The sequence below is a fragment of the Cucurbita pepo genome, chromosome LG19 (assembly GCF_002806865.2).
Source record: "Cucurbita pepo subsp. pepo cultivar mu-cu-16 chromosome LG19, ASM280686v2, whole genome shotgun sequence".
Lineage (NCBI taxonomy): Eukaryota > Viridiplantae > Streptophyta > Magnoliopsida > Cucurbitales > Cucurbitaceae > Cucurbita > Cucurbita pepo.
The window spans coordinates 6,484,198-6,508,183 of record NC_036656.1 but is presented as its reverse complement, the minus strand read 5'-3'; the positions used below and the strand labels follow the sequence as shown (position 1 = coordinate 6,508,183).

Sequence of the window (23,986 nt, the reverse complement as noted above, 5' to 3'; positions counted from 1 at the left end):
TTTTTTTTTTTTTTTTTTTTTTTTTTTTTTTTTTTTTTTTTTTTTTTNTTTTTTTTTTTTTTTTTTTTTTTTTTTTTTTTTAATTTAAATAAATATATATTTACTTATTTTTGTATAGGTATATTTCATCTATTAAATTTGAAGGTAGAATTTTCCACACGTCAACAAAAGCATTTATTGCCTTTTGGTCATCTTACAATTAATTATTTGCAAACATGCCCTCTTATTTATACATATTTCTTCTTTCCCCCCTTCAATTCATAATAATTGTTTTCAGAGTAATTCTCCGTTATTATTGGTAGTTTGAATTTTCATTTTTTAAATTAAAAAATATTAAATATAATTTTTAAAGGCAATGTCCCTGAGAACTGTGGGCCTTCATCGAGTTGGGCCGAAGCCCGGCCCATTGACTTCCCTCCCAAATCTCAGATTCTGCATAAACCCTAACATCGTGAAAAACCCTCCCAATTGATTCGACTGGCGGGGAGTTGGAAGATGGGGAAATTATCACCATCGTTTCGGTCAGCTATCTCCACCGCGATCGTTAACAAACCACCTCATCCTCCGGCGGCGCCGTCGCTCTTGTCCGGCGAGATCCGCTCCTTGTCTAAGAAGCGTCCTCCGAAACATTCCCGGGAAAATCAATCGGCCCAGAGCTCCGGCCACGGTGAAAAGCCTAAACTCCCGACGCTGTTTAAATCGGCCAGTCTCGCAGATGCCAAGAAGCTCTACAGCTCCTTCATCAACACCACAAAAGCCCCTCTCGACGTTCGATTCTATAACTCTCTCCTTCGGTCTTACGCTTCAATCGCCTCACTCAATGACTCCATCTCTTTCCTCCGCCACATGTCCAAAGTTCAACCTTCCTTCTCGCCGGAACGATCGACCTTCCATGTATTACTCTCTACCTCCGGGACTGGTACTGATTCCTCTCTCGCCTCGGTTCGGCAAATCCTCAATTTCATGGTCACCCAGGGATTCAATCCTGACAAGGCAACAACTGATATTGCTGTGCGATCGCTTTGTTCGGCAGGTCTGATTGATGAAGCTGTTGAATTAGTAAGAGAATTTTCGCAAAAACACTCACCTCCTGATTCTTATACATACAATCATCTCGTTAAACAGCTTTGCAAATCCAGATCTCTGTCTACGGTTTATGATTTTATTGAAGAAATGCGTATTAGTTGTGGTGCGACTCCCGATCTTGTTACGTATACAATCTTGATTGATAATGTGTGTAATGGCAAGAATCTCCGTGAGGTGACGCGGTTGGTAAGTGTGCTAGCTAAGGAGGGGTTTAAGCCGGATTGCTTTCTTTATAACATAATTATGAAGGGCTATTGTATGCTTGGCAGGGGCGTTGAGGCAATTGGAGTGTATAAGAAAATGAAGGAGGAGGGATTGGAGCCTGATGTTGTGACTTTTAATACATTGATTTTTGGGTTATCGAAGTCGGGGCGAGTTAAGGATGCAAGAAAGTTTCTGGACATTATGGCAGAGATGGGTCATTTCCCTGATGCTGTTACTTACACTTCATTGATGAATGGAATGTGTTGCGAGGGTGATGCTCTGGGGGCATTGTCGTTGCTTGAGGAGATGGAGGCAAAGGGATGCAGTCCCAACTCGTGCACATACAATACGTTGCTCCATGGGTTGTCAAAGTCTAGGCTTTTGGATAGAGGGATTGAATTGTATGGTTTGATGAAATCCAGTGATATGAAGCTTGAAGTTGCTTCCTATGCTACTTTTGTGAGAGCACTTTGCAGGAGTGGTAGAATTGCGGAGGCCTATGAAGTATTTGATTATGCAGTTGAGAGTAAAAGTTTGACGGATGTTACTGCATATTCAACGTTAGAGATTACATTGAAGGCTCTCAAGAAAGCAGGGGAGAAAGGCAATGTCATATAACTGGTAATAGTTTGGTCCTTTCGTGTTAATTGTTGGTATGTTCTGAAAACTCCAGCTTTCTTTGCTTGCCATTATCTTCTACTTTTCTCGCATTCAATAATTTTCTGCTTATAGGATAGTTTATTTCTCCTGAAGGAGCCAAATTGGTCATTTCTCAGTAACGATGGATAGAGCTAAAATCTGTTACTACTATGATCCGGTCTATTTCCTCAAGGGTGGGACAACCGTGAAGAGATGTACTCTTGGATTGTTAGACATACACCGTGCTTTGAATGGTATAGCCTAGAGCTTGCACCTTTAGCAGATTAATGCAGTAGCATTTTTAAGTCTTCTCGAATCTTTTATATATAAGAATCTGTGAATGTCCAATCTAGCTTGTTGTGCCTCGACTATTTCCACAGAACAATTGCTAGACCCTATCACATTTAGTTACTAACGTGGACATTGTGACTTAGAACCCATTCTTTCTAAGTCCTGTAGCGTACCACTAAGTTATCCTATTGTAATGTAACAACCCAAGCCCACCGCTAGTAGATATTGTCTTCTTTGGGCTTTCCCTTTCAGGCTTCTCCTCAAGGTTTTAAAATGGTCTACTAGGGAGAGGTTTCCACATTCTTATAAGAAAGGCTTCGTTCCTCTCTCCAACCAATGTGGGATCTCACAGGTGATGTGATATCTTCTTGAATGTTATAAGATAGTGGTTTTAGATGGATACCATTGGGTTGCATTAGAATCAAGGATTCAACTATGCTTCCCCTTTCACTGACCATTCCGGTTCGTTTTTAAGTATGAACTTAAATATTACTTCCACCAAATTTTATTTCTTTACTTCTATTCACAGCCGCAAAATCTCACATTTCTAGTTCCTGTGGTTTAGGCCTCGATCAACTTCAACAAGCACATTTGGAGTGGCTGGCTGATGAAAAAAGGGGTTTAGTGGAAATTTGGTGAAGCATGATGACGGTGAAAGCCAGGCATAACAGAGATTCCTAGGTGAATATTCATTGCTGAAGCATTGGCAGAAGAGTACGGATCCAAATTGTTATCAAGGTTCGTACTTTCACTGTTAAATGCTATCATCTAGAAGATAAAGCCTACAACGTAGATGCTGATCTGCCTCCACAGGGCTCCCGACTGCTTGATGGAATGGAAAGGGGATTTGAGATTCAAACATTAGGGATTGAAACATATTTCTTAGTTCAATGATGGTAGGGGTGCGAGATTTTAAATGCCTTGTTTACTAAGCTATGCTGAATGAACAACCTGAAACATTTATTTAGATTTAGAACCCTAACTTTACAATGTTCCTCTGTAGTACACTTATGATCCACAACAGGTACATTAGATTAGCGGTGGATAAGTATTAGTATATGAAGGAAGAAAAGATCATAAGCAAGACAGTACAAATTATTGAGTCAATATACATTGCATATTGTTAGGTAATGTATGGGTAATGTGAATGTGATAATATTATGGTTGGTGAGGTAACAAGATCTTGAAAAATTAGTATCTGTAAGAATTTGTGATTGGAATGGGTTTGTAAATGAACAAGGTTATTTATTCTGTTCAATTGTTTTTGAAAACAGACAAGCTCTAAGATTCTTGGTGATTTTTAGGCCAATAAATTAACATGTTTTCATTGTATAATCTTGAGTGGTCAAAGGGAATTGATTCATGTGGATTGATTGGGAGACACTCAATTCATTGCCAGGCTTTCATGTTGAGAACCCACAAATTAAGCAAAACCAAACCCCTATGGAAATGTGTTTCATTTTTAGGTTATAATGTGAAGGGATCATCATTTTTGGTCTCTCTCAATTCATCCAATATGTTTTGAATCAAATCTTTTTGGATGGTTGACCTAATCTTGTAGTTAAGCGATTCTCGAGAAATTTGCCTACATGCTCGAGCGTAAGTGTATTTGTTCATCGGAACAGAACTTTAGTGATTAGGTGAGGTCCTTAAAGATATTGTGGAGAGCGTGGAGACTCTCGTTTTTTCTTCTCGCTAATAATTGACATTAATCAGCCATTGAAATCACCAATGCCCGAACTGCATAAGAAATAACTACTGATTGGGATACTTGAGGATTTTGAGGGAGATCTATGTGGGGCAATTTTCAAGTGTGGGATGCTCATTTAAACGAGAAAGAAGCGTGTATGGTATGAGTTTTGATAGTGATCTAGAGCCAGTTAGCAACTACCGAAAGGGACTTTGAAAACATGGCAAACAAGAATGACTTGGATTTGTGAATATTCATTAAACTTTGTTGGTTCCTTGGTCCTCGCCCAGTGTCTGCGGCAGCATTAGAAACACTACTATAATCTAGGCTATGATAGTACCAAATATTTGATCATTGTTAGCCTAGATTCATGGCTACAATTATTAACAAAGCCACCGTTTAAAAAGGGGTAGCACTGTAAGGTGGCATTAGTATCATTACAGCCCGCAACTACGCCAACATGTTCAATATTATATTACTGATCTTGATGTTGCCCAATAGATGTTGCACCCACCAGCCTGTTGGGTCGGTTAGCTGGCCTGCAAGAGTGGAGCTCAAGCCAGAACCGTTGCTGCAGAGCCTAAAATCCTTTCAAGTTTTGGCTTGAGGAGATTCAAGTTGTATTGGTTGGACTAGCAAAGTTGTATAACTCTGTTGGGGAGCTAGCTAGTTTAGTCTTCTTCCATCCAGCAGGCTCTTGTTCACTATAAGGAGGGGAAGCTCGTGGAAGAGGCTTTGAATGATTTTGTAGCATTGCTAGAGACATGATCCCTATAATGAAACAAAGCATACACATTCTTAAAGTAGCATTACGTCGAAAGGGTGCAGATTCGAGTGTCGAAAGCCATGTTCGTGCGCATGATCAAACTGCTGAGAAAAGCAAGAACCTTTAGCATCTCCATCTTTGGTGAGGTTCTATCATTCCTATATGCACCAGTAACGGGTGGCTTTTGGTCTTGTAGTTGATGTAGGTGATCAAGTCACAGAGGATGGTTAATGAGTTGGAGAGTACGGATATCGCTCTTCATTCTCTCCTGGGCTATAAGAGAGGCAACGATGGCAACGATAACAAGGATTAGATTGCATGTTTAGATGTTTAGATGTTTAGTTAAACATACCGTGTGCTTTCTTAACGTATTGAGTCATGGAATTACTGTCTCAGACATTCAATCAAAAGGCTCGTACATAAAATTAGAGGATATAAAAATAGAAGGATATAAAAATAAAACAAAGATTTGTAAAAGTATTTCTTGGTTTAGAAGGAAGGGAGCACAATAATTGAAGATTAGATTAGTAAACAAATAAGAATTAGAGGATTATAATCCCTTTTTAATTCCCTCATGCACCTCCATTTCATTTCTGTATCCAATAAAAAATCTAAAAAAAAAAAGNAATTGCAAATGCTGACGCGTGGCTTAAGTTAATTGAGGTCACCACCCAACACCCAACAAATATCAATTAAATATTCTCCTTTTGTCTTATTCTAAGATTCTCATCAGATCTCATTCTTACCTAAAAACAAAATTTGAAATTAACAATGTATAACATAGAGCTTAAATTTCTTATTTTCAGGTAGGTTTATGTTGATACTAACAATTCATGATGTTAGAGAGTGGAAAATATCTTAAAATGTTCGTTAAAATTTTGTATTATCTACTTCTACATTTAAGCATTATAACGGTTTTCAATTATCTACTCAGGTTGACAAGTCTTCTATTCAATCATTTCTTTTTGAGCTTAACAACGTTCTTTGAGTGTCAAAGGCCAGTCATTAGCCAACACTCATTCTTTACTCTTACTTTTAAGGTTGATTTCACTTCAACATTCGTCAAAAGTCTTTCGATTGATGCAGTTCCGGAGTTTACTGTGATAGAAGGTGAAAGAATGCTAATCGTACAAGATGATTGGGTTAACGAGGATGGTTTAATACTTACACAAAGAAGTGGATAAGATCCAAATGGAGCTTCTCACCCAAAGAATCAATTCCTGAAAATCACAAGAAGGGAAATGAGAAAATCAAAGATAAAATCAACAATAAAAAAAAAGGGAATTTGGAATAAAGAAAGAGAGCCTAAGTTTGCTCCCAATTATGTGCGCATATAGAGACAGCACAGCTCGGCGTTGCCCTTGGTAGGTGTGCAACTCACCTTTACTTTATTAGGAGATTTGTCTGAAGGTTAGGTGTTGTGGGTTATGTGGCGGCACCAGAATCTCCACCCTCTCACCTTTCTCGTTCACATTTTTAAAACAAAACACCTTCCCTCCACAAATTCACACGACACCTCACTCCCTTTCACATTAAACTAATCCCCAATCGCCAAATCATTTCGCCCAAATTCGTGCTGCACAAACATGTGACACCCGAATCATCAATGGCTGCACACTGCCCCCACCATTCCATCTATATATATATGTATGTATGCACTTGCAAAGCCTCAAAGGGAGTTTCAGCAGAGCTTTAGTTTTGTTGAGAGAGTTGGAGAAAAGGGTTGTCAATTATGGCTACCAAGTACCATGCCAGGTCCATTAGTCTGCCTTCTAAATCACATCCGAGTACTGTGAAGGTTGAGGAGGAGTTGAGGAAAATGAAGACATGGGAGTCTTGTTCTTTCTCTTCTTCTTCTGTTTGTGGTGCTCTTTTGGGATTACAGGATTTGTATGACTCCATTGATGAGCTTCTCAAAATGGGGTCGACCCACCAGATTTTGTCTTGTCCCCAACTCAAACAGTTGGTGGACGAGTTGTTGGAGGGTTCTATGAAGCTTTTGGATGTTTGCAGCTTGGCGAAGGATATGGCTTTTCAAACCCAACAACATGTTGGAGCTCTTTATTCTGCCGTTCGTCGGAGGAAAGGAGATTCCGCCATTAAAACCACCATTGCTGCTTACACTTGCTACAGAAAAAAGATGAAGAAAGAAGCCAAAAAGTTAATGATATCTATGAAGAAGATGAACGAAAAATTCAACTCAACCCAAATGACAAATCTAGATAATCACCTCAGCTCTGTGATTGGAGCTATGAGACAAGCTTACTCAATCAATAGCTCCATCTTGGAATCCGTGTTGTTGTACTTGACGCCATTGACGAAGCCAAAAGCCCCTGGTTGGTCTCTGGTTTCCAAGTGGGTGCACAATGGAGCAATTGCCTGCGAATCAAAAAGTGGCTTGAATGAATTTGAGAGTGTGGATTTGGCTTTGAGCTCTGCAGTAGAAGAAAAGGAAGTTGAGAAGTTGCACATGGCTCAGAGAAGATTGGAGAGTTTGGAAATGGCAGCTCGAGAAATTGAGAGTGGCTTGGACGGTGTGTTCAGGAGATCGATCAAAACAAGAGCCTCTCTGTTGAACATACTCTCTCAATAGAATTGTACTGTATTTCCACAATCAATTTTGAACCCCTGAATCCTGCAAAGGCACATCCAACTTTTAGGGATCCGCCACTTGTATTTAGCTTGAGTTCCATGTCTATAATACGATTTTGTTCTATTTGTTCTTGATCCAACGAGAATAATAGCTTAGTCTTTGATTGATCACTTCCTTTAATGCGTTTTGATCAAATCCCCATACAGAAAAGGTTAAATGGATAGGGTTGGTTGATGAAAATCTTATTCTCTAAGCAAAGAGATTCCAAGCTCAGCCAGTCTTCTTCTAATTCAATCTACCAACAGGCTTTCGCCGTCTAAAACAATTGGAATGGGCCTTGTATCTTACTCAACCCAACCAAAATTCCTCATCTGCCCAAGCCAAGTGGTTCTCTTTTAAGCAATCTTAACAAGTCAATTTCCTGATACAGGCCACTAAGTTTGTGAACATCTTCTCTTTTACAATACTCTGTCCTCTTCAATTCTGAACAGTAGTTTCATTAATGCTACAGCTGAAATTTAACATCTCTCAAAAAAGCTCCATTAAAGAAGCTTCCTACAAGAATTCATGAAATTTACTTTCGCTAATCAAATGGAGAATAAATTAAGGTGGAGGGATGAGTTGGAGTCTTAATGGGAAAGAAATTAAAGGAGTCCTAAAAGTGCAGCTTCCCACATAACCGCACACAAATGTTCTCAAGCCCACCATTAACTGATATTGTATTTTTGGATTTTCTCTTTTGGGCTTTTCCTCAAATTTGTTACAACGAGCCTATTAAGAAAAGGTTTCCACACCCTTACAAAGAATATTTCGTTCTTCTCCCCAACCAATGTGGGATCTCACAATTCACCCCCTCCAGGACCCAGCATCCTCGTAGGCACATTACTCGGTATCCACCCTCCTTTAGAGATCAACGTTCTTGTTGGCACACCACCTAGTGTATGGCTCTGATACAATTTGTAACGGCCCAAGTCCACCGCTAGCAAATATTGTCCTCTTTAGGTTTTTTCTTTCGGGTTTCCCCTAGAGGTTTTTAAAACGCGTCTGTTAGGGAAAGATTTCTATACCTTTATAAAAGAATGTTTTGTTCTCCTCCCCAACCAACGTGGGATCTCACAGTTCATCCCCCTTCAAAGCCCGATGTCCTCGTTGATACTCGTTCCCCTCTCCAATAGATATGAGATCTCACACCTTGGAACTTTAAACATACTATAATATGGATATTTGGTGGGGTGAGTTCAACAAAATATTGTAAGAAAACAGCCTGTAGAACGTTTGAATAGGAAAAGTAACCAATATGGTTACTCGAGTTTCGACAAGACATGTGAACAAGTTTGTAGCAAAATAGAAATAAGTCATTCATAATTAACACGAATGGTGCGACTGAAAAGAGACTAAATTTGTATCACTTCCCTATTTTCTATCTCTAACTTGATGGACATTTCCATATTCAACCACTAGTTGAATTAACACACATAGTAGAGCCCCCCATGACTAGCCACCAAATGCTCTTATCTCCAATCATTTGCATGATAAGTTGTCGCTAATCACCAGCTGCCATTTGCAAGAGGTTTTGATTGATAACTCATATGCTTCTACTCCTTTACCTGCCAGCATAGCCATCTCATTTGGGCTCCACCCCCCATCTCCCCACAATCCTTGCAAAATTTTACTATCTTAATCCATTTCACCACCAAAATCTACCTCCAAAACAGTCGCAAGACCTTAAACTCTCCAACAATATCCCGTGAAGACCAGTTCCCAATAACTTCTAGAAGTTTGACAGCTTATTCAAGCAAGGTCAATTTCAAATCAACTTGGATGAACCTTTTTCTCTCTCCTGAAACAGCCTAAAAGTTCTTCAAAACGTGAAAAACAATAGAAAAAGAAGACTGCCATTACGAAACAAAATCACGTCGAGTGTCCAAAGGGGATGCCCAGGTTTAATTTAATGGCTACCAATTTCCAACGCCAATGAACTTTCAACTTTCAACCATGGATAAGCGTGAGTTGGCGTTGATGGCGGTGGAGATACGGGGAATGTAAATAAGGGATGACAAGCCACTTATCCCGCAACCATATAAAAGCAAAATAAAGGTCCATTAAATATGGAGAATGGATGATGCCAATTTAAAATTACTTTTTAGCCGGCAAAAGATGTGACTTCATAACCACACCATTGAGTAATCCTTGGCTGCCTTCACATGCTCAATTCGATATCTTAAACCCCCAAAAAATGTTTCCCTTTTCTATTGAGTCTCTACCTATATAAATTTGTGATGGGAAACATAAAATTTCATCTATAACCCACATTAGACCCTTAAACAGCATAACAATAGAATAGCCATGGTTGCATTTTCACAAACACCTTGGAGTCGTTATAGAGTTAGAAGCATAAGCTTACCTGCTCGATCGCATCCATCCACGATCCGGGTTGAGCAACAGCTAGCCAAGCTTAGATCCTTGGATTCTTCATCTTTTTCAAGCATTGAAGCGATTTGCAGCAGTCTCTCCGGCTTGGTGGAGCTCTACAGATGCATAAACGAGGTTCTGAACCTGCCACTGCCCCAACAAGCTCTAGCCGTACTCCGAGGTGAAATTTGGGTACAGGAACTGGTGGATAACTCTGTTAGATTCCTGGATATCTGCGACAACACGAGAGACGCTATTTTGGTGATAAAAGAAAGCATTCGAGATCTCCAATCGGCGATCCGGCGAAGCAAATACGAAGATTCCGGCGTCGAGAACAGCATCACTTCATATATCTGCTCGAGAAAGAGAATCAAACACGAAAGCTTGAAGAAATCGATCACATCGCTCAGACAAACAGATTACACAGCCGGAGCCTCTCCTCCTCTTCAAATAGAAAACGAAGTCACTGCGGCAGTAATCAGAGTACTAAGAGAAGCAAGCTCCGTCACCTCCTCCATCTTCAACTCTCTGTTATCCTTCCTCGCCGTGCCGATGAACAGGAGACCAAAACCTAGCCGATGGACATTGGTGTCGAGGCTCGTGCAGAAGGGAGCGATCACCCGCAATAACCACACGGAAAGAATCAACGAATTGGTGAACCTAGACATGGCGATCGACAGGCTACAGTTGGAATCGTTAAACAGAGATGGTGAAGCGAAAGAGAAGATTCAATCGATGATTCGAGAGAGATTACAGGGATTGGATTGGAGCATTGAAAGAATCGAACGTGGAACAGAGGGATTGTTCAGGGAATTGATTCATACCAGAGTTTGTCTTCTGAATATCCTTAGTCAGTGAAGTTGATCGCATTGTGATTTCCCCGCCTCGTCAAATCCCGCGAGGAAAATCGGGTCGGGTCGGGTCGACACCCACCCAAAATTATTTGTGTAAAAAATATTTTAATTAATTTATTCAATCTCCTTTTATATATAAAAATTAAATTTCAAACATTTATTTAATTAAAATTTACAAATCTAATTTAATATATTTTTTTAAAAAAATTAGAATTAAAAAACATATATTTGTAATTAATGAGAGTTTAAAATTTTGCAAATAACTCAAATATATTATTTAGAAATGACACCTTGTTGCCAACGTGGCAGTTTAGCCTCAGCCACGTGTACCACTCTCAGTACCGAGTAAGCTGCATCGGATTCTTCCCCCAACGGCTATATCCAAGAAACGCTCTGTAAAATGGTCGGCGTGGCAGTGGGGCCCTTCTCTGATCTTCAGCTGGTAAAAGGTCTCCCTTTTTATGCGCCTCACTGTCCCTCCCCCTTCTCTTACAAGACCGTTTCACTTTCTTCTTCTTCTTCTTCGTTTCCCCTTTTGTTTTCTCCGGCCATGACCGCCGCCGCTCGTTCCGTCGAGATCGTCAAGCAGTTCATCTCCCTCCTCCGCCGTGGCTTCAACACCTCCAAATGGTAATGGGTTTTCGATTTTATGTTTTCTTACAAACCCTTTTGGTTTAAAATGTGGGAAAAATGAAGCAATTGATTTGGGGGCGTAATGAGAAGCTTCTGAGAAATGGGTTTTTGTTTTCTTCTTGTTTATGGGGTTTTCCGACAGCAAAACAGCGGCGAAAATGGCGGTGGCGAGGATAAAGCTGCTGAGGAACAAGCGAGAGGCGGTGGTGAAGCAGATGAGACGGGACATTGCTCTGCTACTTCAGTCTGGTCAGGACGCCACCGCTCGTATTCGGGTCATTCTCTATCTTCGTTAAAATTGACGTTTTTTTGGACAATATATATTTCCTTGTCTGAAATTTAGCTCGTTTTTGCAGGTGGAACATGTGATCAGAGAACAGAATGTTCTGGCGGCGAACGAGATTATTGAACTCTTCTGCGAGTTAATTGTTTCTAGACTGTCAATTATAGCAAAACAAAGGTAAATTTGTGTCGAAATATGGTAATAATGAGTTCTTAATGAATGGATGTTCTTGTGATGTTGGTTTCAATTGCTGCAGGGAATGTCCGGCAGATCTAAAAGAAGGGGTTGCTAGTTTGATCTTTGCAACTCCCAGATGCTCGGAAATACCAGAACTTTCTGCTCTTAGGAATGTTTTTGAGAAGAAATATGGGAAGGATTTTGTCTCTGCTGCCACTGATCTTAGGCCAAATTGTGGAGTGAATCGGCTGGTAACCACGTTATCTACTTCTCGATCCATTACGTTTCCTAGGATTATACTGTTAGGAATCACGACTCTACCCAATGGTATAATATTGTCCACTTTGAGCTTAAACTCTTGTGGTTGTGCTTTGAGTTTTTCAAAAAGGTCTCGTACCAATAGAGATAGTGTTCCTTACTTAAACCCATGATCGAGAATCCTCGACATGTTATATTGAATTGTATGCATTTGCTTACAGCTCATTGACAAGCTCTCGGTTCGAACACCTACCGGTCAAGTGAAGCTTACAATCATGAAGGAGATAGCTAAGGAGCACCAGATTGAATGGGACACAACAGAATCTGAGAAAGAGCTGCTAAAGCCTCCTGAAGAACTTATTGTCTGTTCTATTCTCCCGCTCTTGCAATCCTCTGATGGTTAATTTGTAGTGCTAACGATGTTTTCGATTGTCGTTCGAACAGGACGGGCCTCGGACGTTCGTTAGCGCTGCTAGTGTACCTGTGAAGCCTGTAGCAGCAAGCCAATCTGCTGGAGATAATGCTCCAATTGAAAGGCAAGGAGGGAATATCAACCATTTGACAAACAGTAGAGAGGATGAAAGTATGCACTTTCAAGATACAGCATCAGCTGCAGAAGCTGCTGCAAAAGCAGCCAAGCAAGCGATTGCTGCTGCACAGGCAGCTGCCTATTTGGCTAACAAAGACTCGAATCGAGATGTTCGAGACTCGGGGTTAGATCTTGGATTTGGAGGCCCTCAGAGCTTAGGCAGGTGCCGCTCTCTGAAGAATGAGGAGGCCAGGAATAACACAGATCATGAGATGGCTTACAGGAGATATAGCTATAATCCTACAGATATAAAGTTTGACGAATCGGATTGTGAAGAAGAAACTCGAATGGACAATGAAGATGGCGGAGGTGTTCATCGACCTCCTGATCGGAATCCTCCACCAGTACCTTTGTCTCGTGTTCACCCCAAACTGCCTGATTATGACACACTTGCTGCTCGCTTTGAAGCTCTCAAGCACAGTAGAACTTGATGAGAGCGAGCTTCATTGAGTTGCATTCAAATAAACCAGGAGTTTCAGATTCATTTGTTAGTTGTTACACTACCTAATATCATCAAATACTGTATAAAGATCAGAGAATACAATTTGTTTTTGTTATTTTTTGGAAGATCAGAAAGCATTATATGTAGAACATCTGTTGTATCCTGATTTGTTTTGAAGTTCAAGTACGTTATTTGATATTACAAGATCTCACATCGGTTCTAAAACAATCGTTTTAAAAATCTTGAGAGGGTGCCCGAAAGAGAAAGCCCAAGGAAAGTGGAAACCTCCCTCTAAAAGAGTCGTTTTAAAAATCTTTAGAGGGTGCCCAAAAGAGCCCAAAGAGAACAGTATCTGTTAACGGTGGGTTTGAGCTGTTACAAATACTATCAGAATCAGACAATACTATCAGAATCAGACACTGGGCAGTGGGTTTGAACAGTTACAAATGCTATCAGAGTCAAACACTAAGCAGCAGGTTTGAGCTGTTACAAATGCTATCAGAGTTAGACACTGGACAGTGGGTTTGAGCTATTACAAATGCTATCAGAGTCAGACACTGGACAGTGGGTTTGAGCTGTTACAAATGCTATCAGAGTCAGACACTGGACAGTGGGTTTGAGTTATTACAAATGCTATCAGAGTCAAGACACTAGGCAGTGAGTTTGAGTTATTACAAATGCTATCAGAGTCAGATACTGGACAGTGGGTTTGAGCTGTTACAAATGCTATCAGAGGCAGACACTGGACAGTGAGTTTGAGTTGCTATCAGAGGCAGACACTGGACAGTGAGTTTGAGTTATTACAAATGCTATCAGAGTCAGACACTGGGCAGTGAATTTGAGTTATTACAAATGCTATTAGAGTCAGACACGGGGCGATGTGCTAGCAAAAAAAGCTAAGTCATAAAGGGAGTGGACACAAGACGGTTGCCAACAAGGACATTGGGTTCCACATTGATTAGAGAAGGGAATGAGTACAAGTGAGGACACTGGACCCCGAAGAGGGATGGATTGTGAAATCTCACGTCAGTTGTAGAGGAGAATGAAGCATTCTTTATCAGGTGTGAAAACCTCCCAAAAAGACGTGTTTTAAAAACCTTAAGGAAAAGTTCGAAAGGAAATATATAAAAAAGTCAATATCTACTCGTGGGGGCAAAGTTTTAACAGAATCATAAAGCATCTATTTCACCACCGCAGACCATTTTACACCAGAAGAAACAAGGTTTTCCTAAGCTAATAAAGCTGCAGCTATTTCAAGGGGGGAATAAACACCACAACCTAGTGAGAACATGGAACCTTCTACCCACACCAACCAACCACCACAACCTAGTAAGAACATGAAAGAATGTTAAGGAAATGGTACACTGTAACAAATCAGCAGCATCTACACCTCGTGATGTCCAAACATCGTATGGCCTTATAAATCAGCAGCATCTACATCGCAAGAGATCCGAACATGTGTACGGCCTCGATCTCTCTTCCAATGCTTGAACCGACGGTAGGGGCTCCAATTGATAGACGCTTCTATGACAGCAGAAATCATACAAATTATGGCAAACTCCTTTGCTGAAGGGAAAAACTCTTTCAGGAATGCCCCTGCAAATAACCAAACTGGCTTGTCATTGCTACTAAATGTAAATGTTCTTGGAAGTCTGGTGCATAACATGTCATTCATGGAAAATGTGCAACACAAATTAGAATGGAGGTAATCACGAGAATGAAATGAAAGAAATGAGCTAACCTTAAGTAAAAGATTCGCCTACGTCTCACGAGTTCGTACGTAGTCTGATTTGTAAGAACAAGATAGCTGCAGAACGAAACATTATCGTAACTAAGTCATGGGTCATAACTACTACATTAAGATGTTCGTCCAAGACTGCTTAAGCATGGGGGTAATCAGCAGTACCTATGAAATAGAAGCAAGAGTAGTAGAAAGATCAAGGCAATCGACAAAGTAATCAGCAGCATAATGACAATGGCAGCATTCCACCTGACAATAAACCATTCAAAGATCTTTCTCTTCAGCATCAATTGATAAGTTCATGGTTTGAGATAGCTAAACTTTTCATTCTACTTTTCCTATCATCATCTTTGATGATATGGTAATGAAATTAACCATGAAATACTACAACAGTAGCTAATGGATCTTATCGAATTAGAAGCGTCGTAAGGGTACCATACCATGCCCGCACTATATCAGCCTTGAGGTATGAAATGAACAAGATTCCAGTCCACAAGCATAAAGTTGTCTCCTCAAAAATGTACCACCTACGTTGTGAGCAAAACTATCCTTTGTAAGGGTAATATCTTGAAAATTTCCAAGAAAAATAAAAGCACAGTAAACAGTATATTTTAACAGTCAAATTGAAGAGCTATAGCAATAATAGTAGTTGTAGAAATAATATTCGATTCGTAGGAACTTGGAACAATTTGTGCACCTTAATCATATCATCAAATACATACAATTTCAATAATCATCTTGACATACACAATCAGATTGAAGAACTGAACAAAATCATATCACACAGAATAAGGCAGATAACAAAAATAACCAATAATCATATAGAGGATATGATTCTTTAGCAAATCATTTCTTGGTGCACAGCTATCCACTAAACGTTTACTATTTTTTTTTTTTTTTTTTTTTAATCTATGTCATACATCCATGAAATGATTTATGTTTCTAATGAAAAAAAGAGCGAAAACGTTGTTCTTAAAGCAAGTAAAGAAGTTACCTAGGAGATGTTCCAGGCGGGTACATGTCCATCACCATCTTTGTCCACGATGTTAAATCTCCCTGAACATTTTTTCCAACCTGGTTCCGGTCTATAGTAACAACCACATCTACATTTTTGCTTGAAGCAGGTTGTCTTTGCTTAAACATTTAGAAAACAAATATATTAAGAAAATTTAAATTCACATCATATTTATTGGTTATTCTCTCACTAAGTACCGAGAATAAGATACGAATTAAATACTTTTACAATCAAGGTGATAAAACGTACTTTGATGCCTTTCGAAAAGCAATATCTTTCTCATTAGAAGCCCTCATTGCATCAAGTACATAGCTAAGAAGAAAAAAGGGAGAAAAGGAAGAAAAAGTAGTCAATTTTTCCTGCGAAGTAAGATATCGTTACTTAATATAACAAGAGATCTCAATGAAACACAAGATAGTTGCCATTACCCAGGAGATGAACATGATGTTAAAAAGTATTGAATGAGGGTAGCGACAACAAGCAACAAATATGAAGCTGTGTACCTGAGAATTGTGAGAAAAAAGACGTCTGAAACTTTTCTAAGACGGGAACAATTAGAGGAAGCTACTTTAAACTACTTACCAAAATAATCTGAATACCGACCCTAGCTACCATAAATTGAGACCAGAGCAACCACTAGAAAATACTCCAAGGCCTCTCACAAGTCTAGATATTCCAATATTTGTGGTAAGACTCTTGATTACTTCATACACATTAGTTTATAAAAAGAAGACAGCAAAAGGAACTCATAATCTGACCATAAATCAGCTCCCGGGGCTACAAATGAACACTGAGATTTTACATTTCTCAACAAAATAACCCACCCACGAGACAAGTAATTGTCTGCCTAATATTTTCGAGGTCATGCCTACTTGAAGTGTTCATATTTTGTGGATTTCATGACTCCAAACATTGTAGAACTTAACAACAACCTTGAAAGATTGTTTCCACTTTACAAATAATGCCAACCAATTTATGCACCAGAAAAGTTAAGTTGACAATTAGCAAGTGCAGACTCACAAAATAAACCTAGCAGCCACTGTATTTCTTGGAAAGATAAACGTAGTAGCTGACCCAAATTATTTCGAACACAGAAAACTCAAACCAAGAGCAAACAACAACATACCACGGTCTAGTTTCGGNCTTTAGCAAATCATTTCTTGGTGCACAGCTATCCACTAAACGTTTACTATGCATTTAGTTCAACATCGTGGAGCGTCTACTAATACTAACATCTGATGGTTCAGAAACTTGTGGAAAATTCAATATCTCCTGAAGCCAATGAATTTTGTTTACCCCATAACTATCTAGTTGAACCCGAGGCTTTTCACAATATACCAAATCTTGTAGTGAATCAGAACTTAAACGAACGACATTTTACATCAATGCATCATGCAATCCATATTATATAAAAAAACAGCTAAAGTGATGCACAGCAAATTCGACAAAAAGTACCAACCAAAACAATCAATTTATATGAAGTTGACTATTTGTCACACCTCAAATTTTTAAACCCACCAGAATCGACAATGATTGCCCTGGCCAATACATGTCCCAAGCCAAACACAGTGATGATCAAACTGAAGTACACATCGATCACAATCATGGCAATGCTTTGTTCGCGGAGGCTGCAAATATACAAGGAAAAAAAAGTTGAAGACTACAACTAGATAAATAAGAAGCATACAAGATGTGGATTAGCGGCAATCCAAAATAAACTGTTCATTTAAAGAATTTACAGAAGCAATAGCAAACACATTTATTATTTTTATAAACAGTTCACGTCTCAGCACCGCTGCATATGTTTTACTTCATTAGCTTCATATTTTTGCAACTTAAATGAACAGGAAGTTTCGAAAGATTTCATTCACTAACTTTCCAATTCAATTCCATACCAATTATTTCTTTTGGTACCATCTATCTGGTGTGCTATTACTATCATAATGTTACCCTCACCAAAGAAAGAGAAAACTCATAGGTGACTAGCGTAAATATTCTGAAGATTCTTTGCAGAGTTAATTTTCATAGAGATGAGATTAGTCAACCAAAGAATAATAAAAATTAATCAACGTGAAAAGTTTAGGGCGGCTGAAAATCAACAACATGCTTTGTAGGATTAAAATTTAGTGAAAACATGTTATGGTAATTGTTTGCTAAGAGTAGTATTCTCTAGGTTTTCTTTTAAACTAATTTTTGTAAATAACATACTGTTTAGAATAAGCAAAAGTGTTTTTGTTTCTACATTCATAGGCTTGTGATTAATGATTTTAAGTGTATAATGTCTTTAACATGTAAATGGTGTTTTTTGTTAAAAAAAAAAAAAAAAAAAAAAAAAAAAAAAAAAAAAGTTCATAGCCACCCAATATTTTTCTAAGCAACTCCTAAACAAATATTTCAAAACAACTTCTATACAGCCTTACTACTTTTAAAAAAAAGAAAATGCAAGACTATGGCCATGCAAGTTTCTTGATTGAAGCAATGATGGAGAATCACACAACAATTCTGAGTAAATATGACATGGTATAAAGTACCTGCTCAACATGACAATAGGAGCAAGTAAAATTTCTGCAAAACAAAGAAAAAACAGCAATTACAATTTTCCTCAACTTCACGTACATGAATACTTTCCTCATATTCTATTGGAATTGTGGACACTTAAAGTATAGATTTTTTGCAAGTATGGAGTGGTTAAGGCATTGTATTCCTTTAACCCCAGGTAAAAGTGGTCATTTTGGCATAGATATCAAATTGAGAGCTATTTAAACAGTTGCTGGTTTAATTTCTCAAAATAACAGAAATGAAAAGTACATTGCTAAGAAACCATGTCCGATGGCAAAACTTGTCCCAAATCAATCTTTATTTATCAGAGTTTTGAAACAAAACATAAGCTTCTGAAAAGCCAAACAAACTAGTTCTGACAATCCAGAAAAATTGTAGTCATCTTTACCATATTCAATTTGAACACAAATGAATTCAACAAGTTCAATTAAATATGAAGATATGGCCTCTGCAAATGACCATGTCATGTTCAAGATTTTGTGGTGCAACTTCACTGATGTTTTTTCCTAGAAGCTCTGGCTGGAAAGGAATGTCCACATTTTCTTAGATAATTATCTCTAATAGGACTTTTTTTTTTTTTTTTTTTTTTATTTTTTTTTTTTTTTTTTTTTTTTTTTTTTTTTTNCTTTGTCCACGATGTTAAATCTCCCTGAACATTTTTTCCAACCTGGTTCCGGTCTATAGTAACAACCACATCTACATTTTTGCTTGAAGCAGGTTGTCTTTGCTTAAACATTTAGAAAACAAATATATTAAGAAAATTTAAATTCACATCATATTTATTGGTTATTCTCTCACTAAGTACCGAGAATAAGATACGAATTAAATACTTTTACAATCAAGGTGATAAAACGTACTTTGATGCCTTTCGAAAAGCAATATCTTTCTCATTAGAAGCCCTCATTGCATCAAGTACATAGCTAAGAAGAAAAAAGGGAGAAAAGGAAGAAAAAGTAGTCAATTTTTCCTGCGAAGTAAGATATCGTTACTTAATATAACAAGAGATCTCAATGAAACACAAGATAGTTGCCATTACCCAGGAGATGAACATGATGTTAAAAAGTATTGAATGAGGGTAGCGACAACAAGCAACAAATATGAAGCTGTGTACCTGAGAATTGTGAGAAAAAAGACGTCTGAAACTTTTCTAAGACGGGAACAATTAGAGGAAGCTACTTTAAACTACTTACCAAAATAATCTGAATACCGACCCTAGCTACCATAAATTGAGACCAGAGCAACCACTAGAAAATACTCCAAGGCCTCTCACAAGTCTAGATATTCCAATATTTGTGGTAAGACTCTTGATTACTTCATACACATTAGTTTATAAAAAGAAGACAGCAAAAGGAACTCATAATCTGACCATAAATCAGCTCCCGGGGCTACAAATGAACACTGAGATTTTACATTTCTCAACAAAATAACCCACCCACGAGACAAGTAATTGTCTGCCTAATATTTTCGAGGTCATGCCTACTTGAAGTGTTCATATTTTGTGGATTTCATGACTCCAAACATTGTAGAACTTAACAACAACCTTGAAAGATTGTTTCCACTTTACAAATAATGCCAACCAATTTATGCACCAGAAAAGTTAAGTTGACAATTAGCAAGTGCAGACTCACAAAATAAACCTAGCAGCCACTGTATTTCTTGGAAAGATAAACGTAGTAGCTGACCCAAATTATTTCGAACACAGAAAACTCAAACCAAGAGCAAACAACAACATACCACGGTCTAGTTTCGGCTTCTTCAATCAAATGCCGGTCGAATGCAAAGAGAAGTCCAACATAAACCAGGTGCAGCATCACCAATGCTACTTTTAAACCCGATGAAGATCTCCGAGCTGAAACCCACGAGTAAGAAACGAAGATAATGATAAGAAACGAAAGAACCAGCAGAAAACGACGAAGGCATCAAGCTCAACTAAAATTCAGATAAGACAAGGTAAATTAGTGAAACCAAAAAGCATAGAAACATGGGGAAAAGCGCAAGTAATCTGCATCCATTACTCAGTTCCCATTTCAGTTCCCCAAAAGTCTGTCATGGATTGAAAAAGAGGTTAAGTTTTCGAGACGTACCAGGATCGGAGAGGCAGGGGAAAAGGCGAACGTATCGGTCCATTGTTCGATCCAAGAAGTCGCGAGGGCGGCAAACATCCATTATCATCTTCAAACCATGAAAAAACTGGTGGCAATTTTACATCAACGTTATCGGCGAGCAATTTTCGAAGAGTTTTGTCGCCGTTTACTCAGAAATTACCATTGAAGAAGAGAAGGTAAGAGTTGTTGTACTGAATCTGCAAGAGAAACTGTAAGAACGGTGTTCAATTCCAATGAGCCAATTTTATAATTTCTTTTTCATTTAATCATTTAATTATTATTATTATTATTATATATAATTGATCCAGTCATTATTAAATAGTTGAGAAGCCAAATTAATTTTAACTACATTCCATTAAACCCTAAATTTCAATTAATATCTTTAGGCTTAAATTACAATTTTAGCCCTTAGAATTTGAGAAAATCCAATTTTATCCTCACCCTTAATACTAACTTCAAAATTTTAACATTTAATTTTTTTTTATTGATAATTATACGTGGGTTATGAAAAAATATTTATGATGAACGAAAGAATGGACCGCTCGAAATTACATTGGTCTTAACAATTAAGAAATGTTTAAAACTGGCCGTTACTATTCATATCAATAAAATACACATTTCTTTTCAACGACCCAATCACAAAAATTTCAAACATGCTAAAATAACTCGTGTTGATTTATAATAACAGTTTTCTTTTTTAGTATTTTAAGATAAGTAAATAACGTGGTCATGTCGTAAGAGATGCAAAAGAATGTCGATGATACGAATTACTAATTTGGGTCTCAAATTATGGTTTGAATCCTATATAGACACGAGACATTTAGAAAAATGATAATATTAGAGCAAAACATTTCTTCTATAAGATGTGGTTCGAGGACAAACTAAGGCTGAAGCTAATGAACGGATAGGATGATTTTACTATTTTAATAACGCAAATAATTAATATAGTAATGTATAAAAAGGAAATGAATGTTTATTAAATATCGTATTTAAATTTGAATTATTATATGATGGAGTTAGAGTTGTTGGATGATGGAAGTCCCACATCGACTAATTTAGGGAATGATCATGAGTTTATAAGTGAGGAATACTAACTCCATTAGCATGACACTTTTTAGGGAAGTCCAAAGCAAAGCACGATAGCTTATGTTCAAAGTGGATAATATCATACCATTGCGGAGAGTCTTGTTCGTAAGAGTTTTGTTTTTATGATTTTATTAAATTATAAGGAATAATTTAAAATTTTTTAAATTTTAGAAAGATGAGAATTTATTATTGGAAATAAGTTTATAACAGATTTTATAATAAAATTTAGATATATCGTAAAGATTCACAGATTTAGAAGGGTTTTTGAATTTTTGAATTTATTATTGGAAATAAGTTTATAACAGATTTTATAATAAAATTTAGATATATCGTAAAGATTCACAGATTTAGAAGGGTTTAGTCAACAAAATCTAAAAATAGAAATTTTTGAAATTAAAAAAAAATATATAAAAATAAGAATCGATTTGATTAAATTTTAAGAAATTACAGTCTTCTTCTCGGAAGGAAACGACAGCAATTCTACCACTCGAATGGAGGAATCTCGAATGGAGGAATCTCGAATGGAGGAATCTCGGATGGAGGAATCTCGAATGGAGGAATCTCAGGTACCGTGGTCCGACCTGCCTCCACAGCTATGGCCGCTGATCGGAAAGAATCTCCATACCTACATCGACGTTCTCCGATTTCGCAGCGTCTGTAGATTATGGCGTGATTCTCTTCCGAAAGTGAACGCCATTTTTCCTCTTTCACTTCCCCCTCCCCTTCGCAGTCGCCCTGATCCCTTATTTCATCGTTCAAAGCATGAGGTTGTACTTTTCCGAAAGATAATCTATCGTTTCATTCCTCTCGATCAACATAAATCTGATTCTCCCAAGGGCTGGTTAGCCAAGATCGAGACCACAAATCTCGCCGATAAGCGATTTCATCTCCCGATCTATTCGGACTATCAATGCCTCTCCAGCAACCAAGTGAATGAAGTGAACTTTCTGGATTTTGGAATCGAGGAAGTAGGTAAATCGTATTTTACTGAACTCACTAATTTTTATACCACTAGTGTTTCAGCAGTAGATAAGGTTGTAGTGTTGCCTCAATCTGCCTGCCTCGATGTGAAGAACTGCGTTATTGTAGGAATCGACCGTATAGGAAGGTTAGCGTTTAGGAAATATGAGAATGCGCGAAATTGCTGGCAGCGGATTGGCGAACACAAATCTCTTTACGATGATGTGATTATGCACAAAGGAAAAATTTACACAGTTAATAGAGCGGGAAGAGTTTTCGTAATTGATTCATCGATGAAATTTATTGAAATTGCTCCTCCAATGAGTGAATCCGGTGACCTAAAACATTTCGTTGTATGTCGGGGCGAACTTTACGCAGTGGATCGATTTGTGGAAAGGAAGGCATGTTTATTGGATTTATTGAATTCAAATTCGTTTCATATTCGTATGTGGTGCTGTAGCATATCGACAGCAAATGCAGTCGATTTCAAGGTCTACAGGCTTGATGAAGAACAGGGAAGATGGGTGGAGGTTAAGGATCTGGGGAATGACGCGTTCATTTTGGGGACGGATGGTTTCTCAGTTTCAAGCGGTGATGTTGAAGGTTCTGAAGGGAATTGCATATATTTTTCACATGATTTGAGATCAGACCTTGGGCGTGGATTTGGCACTCATGTGTTCAATCTTGAGAAAGGGAGTATTCAGAAATCATGTCTGCAGATTTTGAAGGCGTCCCCGATTTGGCTGGATTGGGAGCCATCTCTGCCTGCCTGATATCAGTTCATCATCCACGAGACTTACAGATGAACAGGATGAATGAAGTCCACTGTAAGTTCACTTTCCAATTGGTTTTGTGTTTCAATTTAGGCACTTTTGCTGGGTTTCAAATAGCTTCATGTAGGATTCTTTTGTTTTGTTTATTTTCTGATTGGATTGATGTAAAGATTGATGGATGTTCCATGACAGCCATTCAATTATGCAACTCCGAGCAGAGTTGGTAGTAGGTAGGAGATAGAATGATCCATCGGAATGGTGGGTGGGTCAGGATTCAGTCAATAAATTCATTATTCTTTCTACTTAGCCCAGAATTGGTAATTGCAACGAACTGGTAAAATGAAAACCCGTCTTCATAAAGAGAGGAAAAATAAACAAATAATTGAAGAGTGTTTGTTACCTTAAAATCCAAATATGCACTAAGCAATTTTATTATTTGAACTGAAAATCCAAATATGCTCTAAAAAGTTTTATTATTTGAACTTAAAAAAAGATTTGTTATTGCTGAGATTTTTTTTTTAGTAAATTACTAAAATTATTAGGTTAGATCCAACATAAAGATTCCTATTTCTCAATGATATTCCACGATCAACACAATTGGTTAAATCTCGTGATCATAGAAGTTCATTGATATCATTGATATCTTCTTTTCATAAAGTGGATAATATTTGTGTGCAAGTAAAAAAAAGAACATGCTTTTTTTAGAGAGACTATTTCGACACTTGTCACACTCGATGGTAACAAGTGAGCTAAGCCAATTCATTTTTACGTCGCCTACGGCCAATTGACGTATGCTCGAGCCTCTAGTTCTTACGTCGCCTACAGCCAAG

General features: G+C 38.0%; 6 protein-coding genes and 1 long non-coding RNA gene across 10 annotated transcripts; 5 read left to right on the top strand and 2 right to left on the bottom strand.

Annotated features, from left to right (window-relative positions):
* The first annotated feature begins 473 nt into the window (after nt 1–473).
* LOC111781898 (pentatricopeptide repeat-containing protein At2g17670-like) lies at nt 474–3,411 on the top strand. Of its 2 annotated transcripts, none has more exons than XM_023662631.1 (2): nt 474–1,911; nt 2,786–3,411. In XM_023662631.1, the coding sequence occupies exon 1, from the start codon at nt 496–498 to the stop codon at nt 1,906–1,908; it is 1,413 nt and encodes a 470-aa protein (XP_023518399.1). In that variant the 5' UTR covers nt 474–495; the 3' UTR covers nt 1,909–1,911; nt 2,786–3,411. The 2 variants fall into 2 exon arrangements, with proteins under 2 accessions (XP_023518399.1, XP_023518400.1); XM_023662632.1 differs by having other exon boundaries at nt 474–1,943.
* A 2,544-nt stretch (nt 3,412–5,955) lies between these two features.
* On the top strand, nt 5,956–7,269 carry LOC111781695. Its single transcript, XM_023662382.1, has one exon. It carries the CDS (start codon nt 6,409–6,411, stop codon nt 7,267–7,269), a length of 861 nt encoding a protein of 286 aa, XP_023518150.1. The 5' UTR covers nt 5,956–6,408.
* Nucleotides 7,270–8,336: 1,067 nt separating this feature from the next.
* LOC111781164 lies at nt 8,337–10,628 on the top strand. The gene has a single exon (XM_023661616.1). It carries the CDS (start codon nt 9,616–9,618, stop codon nt 10,537–10,539), a length of 924 nt encoding a protein of 307 aa, XP_023517384.1. The 5' UTR covers nt 8,337–9,615; the 3' UTR covers nt 10,540–10,628.
* Nucleotides 10,629–11,018: 390 nt separating this feature from the next.
* LOC111781639 (IST1-like protein) lies at nt 11,019–13,115 on the top strand. Its single transcript, XM_023662330.1, has 6 exons — nt 11,019–11,165; nt 11,311–11,443; nt 11,525–11,628; nt 11,708–11,879; nt 12,108–12,248; nt 12,331–13,115. The coding sequence occupies exons 1-6, from the start codon at nt 11,086–11,088 to the stop codon at nt 12,904–12,906; spliced, it is 1,206 nt and encodes a 401-aa protein (XP_023518098.1). The 5' UTR covers nt 11,019–11,085; the 3' UTR covers nt 12,907–13,115.
* A 923-nt stretch (nt 13,116–14,038) lies between these two features.
* LOC111780954 (protein S-acyltransferase 10-like) lies at nt 14,039–20,428 on the bottom strand. Its single transcript, XM_023661322.1, has 11 exons — nt 20,317–20,428; nt 19,967–20,081; nt 19,269–19,343; nt 19,090–19,152; nt 18,862–18,954; nt 18,205–18,274; nt 17,192–17,301; nt 15,099–15,185; nt 14,824–14,907; nt 14,659–14,724; nt 14,039–14,513 (listed from the first exon to the last, which is right to left on the bottom strand). The coding sequence occupies exons 1-11, from the start codon at nt 20,402–20,404 to the stop codon at nt 14,342–14,344; spliced, it is 1,023 nt and encodes a 340-aa protein (XP_023517090.1). The 5' UTR covers nt 20,405–20,428; the 3' UTR covers nt 14,039–14,341.
* Nucleotides 15,594–16,815, bottom strand: LOC111780955. Of its 2 annotated transcripts, none has more exons than XR_002812932.1 (4): nt 16,256–16,771; nt 16,102–16,176; nt 15,923–15,985; nt 15,594–15,787 (listed from the first exon to the last, which is right to left on the bottom strand). It is a non-coding gene; the product is annotated as an uncharacterized LOC111780955 (long non-coding RNA). The 2 variants fall into 2 exon arrangements; XR_002812931.1 differs by lacking the exon at nt 16,256–16,771 and adding an exon at nt 16,800–16,815 and having other exon boundaries at nt 15,595–15,787.
* Nucleotides 20,429–21,886: 1,458 nt separating the features above from the next.
* On the top strand, nt 21,887–23,381 carry LOC111781945 (putative F-box protein At1g65770). Of its 2 annotated transcripts, XM_023662689.1 has the most exons (2): nt 21,887–21,920; nt 21,966–23,381. In XM_023662689.1, exons 1-2 carry the CDS (start codon nt 21,915–21,917, stop codon nt 23,154–23,156), a joined length of 1,197 nt encoding a protein of 398 aa, XP_023518457.1. In that variant the 5' UTR covers nt 21,887–21,914; the 3' UTR covers nt 23,157–23,381. The 2 variants fall into 2 exon arrangements, with proteins under 2 accessions (XP_023518457.1, XP_023518456.1); XM_023662688.1 differs by having other exon boundaries at nt 21,890–23,381.
* Nucleotides 23,382–23,986: the final 605 nt, after the last annotated feature.